The following is a 10,738-nucleotide window of genomic DNA, read 5'->3' on the forward strand; positions in this document are numbered from 1 at the left end:
TAATAACCTATTTCACCTTTGATCCTCTGTGTACAATTGAAACAACCAATAAAAATTAAAATGAATAGAGGAATTTATATGTTCTGCATAGATAAAGGGTAGTCCTCGAGCAGGGGGTGGATGGGTCATAGACCATGAACCCTCCTCATGGCCACCGGCTGGGTACCTATGAGCTGATGCTCTCAACAAGAATTAATGCTAAGAGCAAAAGGTACTTATGCACCTGGTGCCCTCCTGAATTCAACTGTATTACCATCCCCAGGCCAGAGATACAGTTGAATACTGCAGTGTGGGAGGCAGTATTTTGTGCTGCACTGTGGTATTAAGTTCTGCTGGGGCGGTATTTTGTGCTACACTATGGAATTGCTGGCCTTGCCCACATATGTTGTCCATCCTACTTGTGCCGCTCTGCCTTCTGTCAATTTGGACCAAACTACAACATGGGGCCACTTTTAGTTTTTTTTTCAGGACCACTTTAAGTTACCAGTTCACACATGGCCCTGAGAATCATCTCCTCTTGTGGGCTCAAACAGGGGTGGACTGGCCATAGATCCTACAGAGATATTTTCTAGTGGGCCGATACCCATGGGGCCACATCAACCCTCCTCACGACCGCCATCTGGATGCTCTCCGCAGTAATGAATGCTAGAAGCACCAGGTACATATGCACCTGGCCTACAGATGGAGGTGCCCTCCTGAATTCACCTATATTGTCGTCCTGATATAGCTAAATACTGTGGTGGGGGCAGCAGTATTTGGTGCTGCACTGTGGTATTTGGTTCTGCTGGGACGGTATTTTCTTCCTCCGCTAACTTCTCTTGTCCCTGACTACTTCCCTTCCGTCAGTTTGGATTCACCTACAACATGGGGCCACTTTTACATTTTTTTCTGGTTACTTTTCTAATTGGGAATTTGCTATAGCCAGTTATTTTGTAACTTTTTTGTAATTATTTTCTAATGTTCGCCATTAATTATTCTAGTTTGGCTCATGAATATCTTGATCAGAATGCAATCGGTGAGGAGATACTGCATGTCATAGCACACCTACCCCAATGTAAACCGCTATGTATTTTTTTTTTTTTTATACATATGTCAGTAAGAAATAGTTTATGTTCTTCAAAGCCTCTTTGCTCTATTCCACCTAAAGATCTGAGACTGGTTTCTAGGATCATATGCCTATTAGCACCATTCAAAAGACTGGTTCTTAGGCCGTCAGTCCTTAGTAGATAATAGCGTTACCAAAACTACATTTCTAAATACTGCAAGCGATACAATCAATGGACAAGTATGTTCACAGCTCGGTCTTTTTATTGTGATCCTGTCAAAAATATTTGTATATCAGATCACTTTATTACATAATATAAAAAGACTATGACCAGGAAGGTAATGCTCTGATGGAAACATCAATATTGCCAAATCGATAGTTTAGCTTTACGTTTAGTTGTTGTGACTTCTATAATATGAACATAGCTCCTGACATTTGAAGCCCAAATTGTAGGATGTTAAATTGTCCTTACGTATGTGAACAACCATCAAAGCTGACCAGAATCTCCTTCAGATGCAAATATACATAAGCTGTAATAGAAGGATGTCTGTTTTAGAATGAAAATAATGGCTTCTTACAGCAACCAGATAAGCTTGCATAAACTAAATGTGCAATTACAAATGCATAAAAGTACAATAACTGATAAAAAAATGAACTGGACATCAACCTCAGGTCCTAGTATCAACATTTCATCAATAATTTGCATCGATATCTTGACTAATTGAGTGGTGTCAAAATATTCCCTGAAGTTAATGTTTTCATTACCGCTCGAAAACCGAGGAAGTAATAATACCCTAATATAGGACATAAATAATATGATTTATAGAACAAATCAGCTTAAAATGCTTCTAAATGTGTGTAGCAGTATTTTTTGGGGGGCGTTAATGGGGTGAGGGACTTTCTGGAGATTGACAGTATTTCACTTCATCCCAGTCTTTTGCGCAATAATCAACATTTAACTGCAGAGGAATTTGTACTTCTGCATTTTTCTTTTTTTCTTTCTTCTTCTTTGAGTTTCTTCTTCTGGAACATAGAAATAAAAAGGTGCCAGCCATGCAGCATATGACGGAGACTGACACTACGGCAAGGGCAACTGGTGCTGTCAATGACCAGGTGAAAGGAGCCGTGGTCGATTGGTATTTTGGGCATGGTCCCAGAGTAATCACCTGGTTTTCCTGAGTCATACTCGTCTTGCTCGTCATTATTAATGACTCCACATAGCTCCTGTTGCTTATGCTTTGATTAAGAAGAATGTTGACCCATACAATAGTTGAAAGAGCTTCTGGATAGCCTTGGTCACTGGCTTTTACTAAGAGTTGATATAATCCACAATGATGACTACTAGTACTTTCTTTTAATATGATGTTACCCGTGTTGGTATCAACCTTAAAGAGATTGGCAGTAGGACCAATCTCTCCATACTCGGAATACGTTATAACTGCATTCAAGCCTGCATCATAATCAACTGCATGGACTTTGGTCACAGAAGAACCCTCTGAAGTATCAGGTGGAACCAAAACATATGAAAAGTTTGACTCTGGTAGCACTATCAAAGGAGCATTGTCATTCACATCTAGTATAAAGATGAGAACTTTGGCTCTTGAGGTCAATGATGGGCTTCCTTTATCTCTTGCTTCCACCCAAAGTTCATACATTAATTCTTTTTCATAGTCAAAGGAACCCTCAGACCTTAGTATTTTATCTTGACCAATGGAAAACAATAAAGTGGTGTTTATAAGGTGCACAGAAAAATCGCCATTCAACCCAGTATCTATATCTGTTACATTTATATAGCCAACCTCTCCTTGATGAGGAAGATCTTCAGGGACAAAGAACGTAAACTCACTTGAAGCAAAAGTTGGTGGGTTGTCATTTTGATCGAGGATCTTGATAATGATTACACATGAATCGTTCTTCGATGGTGAACCATGGTCCATTGCTAAAACTTTTATGGTATAGGAAGATTTCTTTTCTCTGTCCAAAGATATGGATACTTTGAGATCCCCACTCAAACTGTCAATGGAAATCACATTGGGATCCCCATCGAGCAGGTAGTAACTTATTTCTCCATTGGATCCGCTATCTTCATCAGAAGCAGAAAGCGTTAGTAACTTATCACCGGGAACATTGTTTTCTTCAATGAAGATTTCTTCAAGGGAGTTTGAGAATTTAGGGTTATTATCATTTACATCTTCAATCTGTATCTTAAGAGCTTCTGTACAAGCAAATGATTCATCAATGGTTGAATTTCCAATTATTGTAATGTCATATTGCTGTTTTGACTCAAAGTCCAACAGACTGAACGTTAATAGCAGGAATGACCCAGAATCTGAAGGCCTTAAGAGGAAAGGAGAGGACCCATTTATGTGAAGAGGATGGCTGATAATAGCATCCGGATCTATAACGTCCAAGATGGCAATGATTGTTCCTGGCGGGACATCTTCCCGGATGGAGATGCCCCCTTCGTTTTGGGATGCTATGAAACGAAGTTCTATCTTTGGCTTCTTTCTAATTTTTTCTAGATTTATAGTGACTGAAGCCACTGCTGGAAAGCAGCCATGTCCAATGGCTAGAACTGACAACTTATATTGGGTTATCTCTTCTTGTATAGGCAATGATAGGGTCATTAAACCAGATGAACTGTCTAGATTAAAAACATTTTTGATTGATTCTGGAACTCGAGTGCTGTAAAAGTACTCAATCACACTATTCTCACTATCATCTGCATCCACCGCTTGAAGTTGTACCACTTTGTCACCCACAGACACATTCCTGGGAAGATTAACAGAGACATTGTTTTCAAGGAAGATAGGGCAATTATCATTTATGTCCACAATTTGTACAACGAGTGTTGTACTGCCAGACAATTGTGGAAAACCATTATCATAGGCAATTAAACTCATCCTATGTTCACTCTGTAATTCACGATCCAGAGGTCTGAGAACCACTAATGATAAGAAATCCAGATGTTGATCTAGAGTGAAGATGTTATCTGGACAGGTGAGTTGGTAGGACAGCTCTGCATTGTACTCTATATCCGCATCCTTGGCCAAGTGGTCAATGACAAATCTGGTTCCAATGGCTGTGTCCTCTGGAATGGAGATAATGTAGGTTGGCTCTGTAAAATAAGGTGGGTTGTCATTAATATCCAGGATAAAAAGTTTTACTTTGGTAAATTCGGAATGTTCTTGAGATAACACGAAGACATCTAGCATCATTGTACATTGGTCCATGGTATCTAATGGGCACAACGACTCTCTGTCAAGCTTATTTGCTGTCGTATATAAATTCCCACTTTGGGCGTCTAGATGGAAATAGTTTGTATGGGTTAAGAGCTTGTACTGCAGGGGTGTAGGTGACATGAGACCACTGTTTAAATTTCCAATCAAAGTATCTTCTTCTTGTTCCTCCTGGATGTGGAATATGATTTCTGTGGTAGCTCTAGGAAAGTTCAGAACTTGAAGAATATTTGTAAGAAGAAGAAAATATTTCTGGAAAATAAATCAAATTAAAATGAGTGGGATTGGCATGGATGCTCAAATACTAGTATTAGTTAGAACCATGTTCTCATTGCTAGGACTAGGTCAGCAAACTCAATCTTTACCCTCTGAATGAACGTCCTACTACAACATCCAAATTTTGGTATCCTTTTATAGTACCATGGTATGAGTGAGAAGACACAAACACAAGGTTCGACTCTCTGGAGAGACATCAGGTTCCCTGATGTAGTTATGGAAGTCCAAACCTGGAGTGGATGATAAAAGGGGAGAAAGTATAAAGGACAGGTATAGTCCTCTTCTTTTAAATTCACTCCTGGTTTTGGCTTCTAAAACTGCACCAGGAAACCTGACAGTGTGGCCGTATCCTTAGAGGTTTATTTTCTTTTCGATGTATTTGGAGGAAATTGTTCTTATTAAAGTGCCATGAGGCATGAAATGGAACATAAACTTTTCATTGTGATAATACAGAGGTATCAAACCATGACAAAGCATCCTGTCCCACCTATATTATAGAAAGACGGAAAAGAAGCATGAAGTGGGGAACGGAATTACAGATTTCATCACAACCTCTTCCACGACTATTGCAGTATTTGTGCAGGTGGTGATGGATAAACTGGCCATTATAGATGGAAAGTGTCCAATTATTATTATTTATTTTAAAGCAACATTAAAGGGGTTGTCTCTCTTCAGCAAATGGCATTCATCATGTAGAAAAGGTTAATACAAGGCACTTACTAATGTATTGTGATTCTCCATATTGCCTCCTTTGCTGGCTGGATTAATTTTTCCATCGCAGTAACACTGTTAGTTTCCCACGGGTTATGGCTGTCATTCAGCAGTGGTGGCCGTGCTTGCGATAGGAAACACGTCCTGCTTCGCTGGTGGCTGGAACCATGGAAGCAAACATAGGCTTGCATGCGCAGCAGCCCCTCTTATCTGCGCTGCAGCGGTGGCCATTCCCCCAGGGAATGAGCAGTGTATAATGTGATGAAAAAAGGAACCCAGGCAGCAAAGGAGGCAATATGGACAATCACAATACATTAGTAAGTGCTTTCTATTAACTTTGTCTACATTATAAATACCATTTCCTGAAGTGAGACAACCCCTTTAATTCCGAGGCACATGTAAAAGGGGTTATATATACGTGATATAAAACAAGAACAAAAACTACTACAATAAGCATTAACTTACTAACAGACTGGTACATTGGGGGGAGAGAACCCTGCCTACGAGGGATTACAATCTAAAGGGGAAGGAGACAGTAGGGTAGAAGCTGCTTGTCTGGTGGCCGCATGCACATTTTTGGTGGTAGGCTTTCCTGAAAAGGTGGGCTTTCAGGTTGTTTTGGAGGTTTGGATGTTGGGAGAGAGTCTGATGTGCTGGAGTAGTGAGTTCCAGAATACGACAAGAGAAATCTTGTAGACGATTGTGTGAGGAACTGACACGAGGAGAAGAAAGAAGGAGATCTTATGAGGATCAGAGAAAGCAGGTCAGAGATGTAAGGGGCGGACAGATTGTGGAGAGCCAGTGAAGGGACTGGAAGAGGTAGAGGCAGAGGAGAAACGAGGGAAGAGGTGGATTAACCAGGATAGATTGGAGGGGCGCAATAGTTAACTTTAAAGCTAACTGTACTCAACTGGCAGACCCCTGCTGCCCCTGACCTTCCATTCACTACATAGGAAGCAGTGTGGGCTATTAGGCCAACGTATTTCCTAGATTGTTAGTGCACCGGTATGAACTCGCCGAGGGACATGCAGATGCCGGATGAAAGCTCTGAGGAGGATGAGCACGCCGAGAGAGACAGGTTTCTCCAAATGCAGGTGCCAGGATAGTCTCAACCTGCTCATCCCCCACAGAGCTTTCATTCGTTGACTGAATGGAGAAGAACGTGCCCCCCCCCAGGACACTCGTGTTTTTCACAGGACCCTCCTCTACTGCCGCAGCAGCACGTAAGTGAGCTTCAAGCTCCAGCGGACATTTACGTGCTGCAGGGGAAGAGGATGGACATTACCACTGCCACCAATGGAATAAAGTCCACGGTTTGGGAAGGCGTCATTAACAGCAGGAAAGCACTTCCATCCACAGTGTCAGGGTCGTATTGCCATTTTGCCTGTGCAAAAACATTGGGCATTTTGCTACCGAGACCCATCATGCTTTTACCTGGGAAAATCCTGCTACTGTACAGATGCAGCTAATTGTAAAAATATAGCAATCCATGTCCTTACAATGTTTGGTTCTACATACAGGATATTTGTGAATCCGCATTCTCCACTATGAATCTGGTGAAGAACAGATACTGCACTCAGATCACAGATGAGCATTTGCACCTGTATGTTTGATGTCACCCCCTTTGTACCAAATTTCAAAGGGCTGTAGAAAAGATGCCAACAAACAATAATAAACCTGGATGTAAATAATTCTACAAAGTTTGTAGTTAAGGCTACTTTCACACTTGCGGCAGAGGATTCCGGCAGGAAGTTCCGTCGCCGAAACTGCCTGTCGGATTCGGCAATCCGGACGCAAACGAATGGCATTTGTCAGACCGATCTGGATGCGGATCCTTCTGAGAAATGCATTGAAATACTGGATCCGTTTCTCCGGTGTCATTTTTTTTTGCATTTTTAAAGGTCTGTGCATGCGCAGACCGGAAAACTGGATCCGTTTTGCTGGAACACTTAATGCCTGATCCGGCACGAATACATTTCAATGGAAATTAATGCCGAATCCGGCATTCCGGCAAGTGTTCAGGATTTTTGGCCGGAGAGAAAACTGCAGCGTGCTGAAGTATTTTATCCTGCCAAAAAACGTAAGAGGGACTGAACTGATGCATCCTGAAGGGAATACAGAATGCATTAGGATAAAACTGATCAGTTTTTTTCCGGTATTGAGCTCCTGTGACGGAACTCAACACCGGAAAAGGAAAACGCTAGTGTGAAAGTACCCTTACAAGATTGATGTTAACAAGATTGCATCTGTACTGCTGGTGTTCAGCTTGGACCTTCACCTGACAGTAGACCCAGATATGTGGACCTCTGTTGGCGTTCAGCTTGGACCTTCACCTGACAGTAGACCCAGACATGTGGACCTCTGTTGGCGTTCAGCTTGGACCTTCACCTGACTGTAGACCCAGATATCTGGACCTCTGTTGGCGTTCAGCTTGGAACTTCACCTGACAGTAGACCCAGATATGTGGACCTCTGTTGGCATTCAGCTTGGAACTTCACCTGACAGTAGACCCAGATATGTGGACCTCTGATGGCGTTCAGCTTGGACCTTCACCTGACTGTAGACCCGGATATGTGGACCTTTACTAAAATTAATTGAGTACCGCTGCTATACATATTACATAACTGGCTGGTAGTAGAGGTGAGCAAATAGAGTCATCTCATCAACAAGGGTTCTCCACCTGCGAGGGGCTGTTCCTGATGCTGAAGAAGCACAGGGCTGGACATCTTGCTCAGCCCTGAGGATCTTGTGCCTTTGACGCTGCTCCAAGTAGTGGGGCAAGCACAAATGTTCTGCTTCTGCTTCCAGAGCAGCAACTGTTAATGGACTGCTGACCTGTCAATCAAGCGGCAGGGGGAGCTTCTTCAGCATTGGAGACAGTCCCGCAAAGATAAAGAACTCTTGTTGATAAGATGAATTGATTTGTATGAATCGATTCGCACATCTCTAGATGATAGCTGTTTCTCCTGCCTCCACCATAATAATAAGACTGGTCATGTTATAATCCAACTGCCCCATCCTTCTTTCCCCCAATATGTGCCATTCGTAGGAGGTCCTCATACACATCAGATACTCAACTCTAATGGCGAAAGATGCCTTGTCGCCTCTGATTTTGAGCTGTCCTTTGTCTGTTCTCGAGTCTGATTCATGTCGAATGCTGACATTTGTAGTTCCTGAGCCTCAGGTGCCTCTCCATCCATTGACAAGATCTTTGAAAATGTCTATGTGGCTTATCATATATCAAAGTAAAGAGCTAGCCGAGCCTGTGACCTGGGGGACGAGGTGAAGACAATAGCCTTTGATATTGTAGAACTGGATATAACTGTGTAGTAATACTTATTGTGGAGGTCACCATGTAACGGACTCATGCTTGGACCTCTTCATCGTCCCATGTATGGTTTATAATCCCCCTAAAATAATCTAAATAGGGACCCCACTCCTGCTGCTGGTTTCTCGCTGCCTTCTCTCCTGTTTGGTATCAATGAAGAATGGGAGCCTCATGACGACGATGAAGGGAATTTCTCTATATGGGACCCTTGGCAGCTACAGGGGATATCTCAATATAACGTACCCCATTAACTTTTGTTGACCATTAGTCAAATCTTCCTCATATGACAGAATTCAACACTATGAAAAAAAAAAGGATAATAGCAGAGCTATTGTTTAAAGGCTTGTGCATCGTCGTAACTATCTGCAGTCCTATGTAAAGTCATATTCGGATGAGTTAAGCCAAATGTCAAACTCAGTTCTGCTTCGTCTGCACAGATTATCGGAGCTTGAGGAGCAAGTCCTACCTGTATATAGCGCATGGTGTCACGGACAAACAGATGTGGTGCACAGGACGGGTAATGAGTCCAGGTCGACTGCTCTTCTGAAGTTGTTCTACACGTTAAAGTTTCCTGCAGCTCTGTGCGCTCTTGGGTGGGGCCCGATCCGCCCCCCCTGTCATTGTACTCAGGATTCCCAATCCTTTTGTAGCCTGGAGTAAATACATTAGCGAGGTATGTGTGTGAGGTTGGACCAAACAAAACCCGACCCTTCCAGCTGAATTCTTCCTTCTCACAATATCCAGATATGAAACGTTCTTACTGGACGGGCACAAAAGGTGCGGAGACCTTGTGCAAGAGGAACTAGCTGCGTGACCCAGTAATTACATGGTATGTAATAAGCTGTCATGGATCTGTACGGATAAGGTGTCAACAATTCAGTCCTAGGTCGTTGCATAAACCCATGCATTAACCCATGCTATACTTAAAGGGCTTCTCCACCTTAAACAATAGGTGGATCAAGGATGTTCTACTGCTGGGAACCCTGGCGACCACCTGACAATTGAAATCAGTAACGAATGGATATGGTGAGTCCTCCAGATGATCTTTGCTAATGGATTAGGATCCTGAGGAGGAGAACCCCCTCAATTAGGGTATTTAAAAATGAGTTTTCTAACTTGATGTCGTGTCAGTAGATCATGTAACTGATGGGTGGGTTTTCCAGTAACTGGACCCTCATCAAGAGCATGATCAGTGTTTGTCCAGGCCTACCCAATAGAGAGCTATCTCATATGTTCAGCTGCATTGGACCAAAACCACTTTTTGGGTTATTCAAAACCTTCATTAATGCAGGAATGGACTTAACGTGGCCCCCAGAAAAAAACTAAAAGCGGCTCCATGTTGTAGGCAGGTCCAAATTGACAGAAGATGGAACAACACAAGTAGGCTGGGCCAATAGAAGTAGGTAGGGCCAACACAAGTAAGAGGGGGTCATCAATACCATAATGTAGCACAAAATACCACCTAAGCAGAACCAAATACTACACAGCAGCAAAAAATATTGCTCCAGCAGCACCAGATACCTTCCAAGAAGCTGCCCTTCTGTGACAGCCAAGTTCTGCAATCTTTCTCCTCCTTCAGTTGTCTCTTATTAAGATATGAAGCAGGTGGCTTCGGACATGAGATGTGGACCAACCTTCGGCATGCTGCCTGATCTTTCAGAGCTATCAAACATACAGGAGAATACAGCATTACATAGCTATTACATCCAGTGATGTTTCCTGTGAAGTAAACACTATATTTCCTTATCTTCTCCATTTGGATCAGACTGCCATGACAACTTCCTTCACCGTGTCTCATCTCTGCATCCTGGATTCCTCACTTTTCTATCATCCTCCCCACCTTCTCAACACAAACTCCCTATACTGGTGTCCAACTAGTGTCATCCTGCTGCCACCTTCGATATGGTGCTCACTGTGCTTCCCAATGCTTCCCAATGCCCCCAAATACTAAATAGTGCCTCCAGTAATAATAATGCCCCCCTATTTTGCTCCTAGTAATAATACAACACTACAATGGCCCCAGTAGTTATAGTGTCCACAGTAGTAATAATAATGCCACTATAGTGCCTCCAGCAATAATATTTCACTCCATTGTGGTCCCAGTAATAATGCCCCCTATAGTGCCTCTGGTAGCTACCT

At 42.6% G+C, this 10,738-nt stretch overlaps 1 protein-coding gene across 1 annotated transcript; it reads right to left on the reverse strand.

Moving 5' to 3' along the window:
• Window positions 1-1,921: 1,921 nt before the first annotated feature.
• LOC121009239 (protocadherin-20-like) lies at window positions 1,922-9,317 on the reverse strand. The gene is made up of 2 exons (XM_040442225.1): window positions 9,066-9,317; window positions 1,922-4,536 (listed from the first exon to the last, which is right to left on the reverse strand). The coding sequence occupies exons 1-2, from the start codon at window positions 9,078-9,080 to the stop codon at window positions 1,927-1,929; spliced, it is 2,625 nt and encodes an 874-aa protein (XP_040298159.1). The 5' UTR covers window positions 9,081-9,317; the 3' UTR covers window positions 1,922-1,926.
• Window positions 9,318-10,738: the final 1,421 nt, after the last annotated feature.

This window comes from Bufo bufo, chromosome 8 (genome assembly GCF_905171765.1).
Source record: "Bufo bufo chromosome 8, aBufBuf1.1, whole genome shotgun sequence".
NCBI lineage: Eukaryota > Metazoa > Chordata > Amphibia > Anura > Bufonidae > Bufo > Bufo bufo.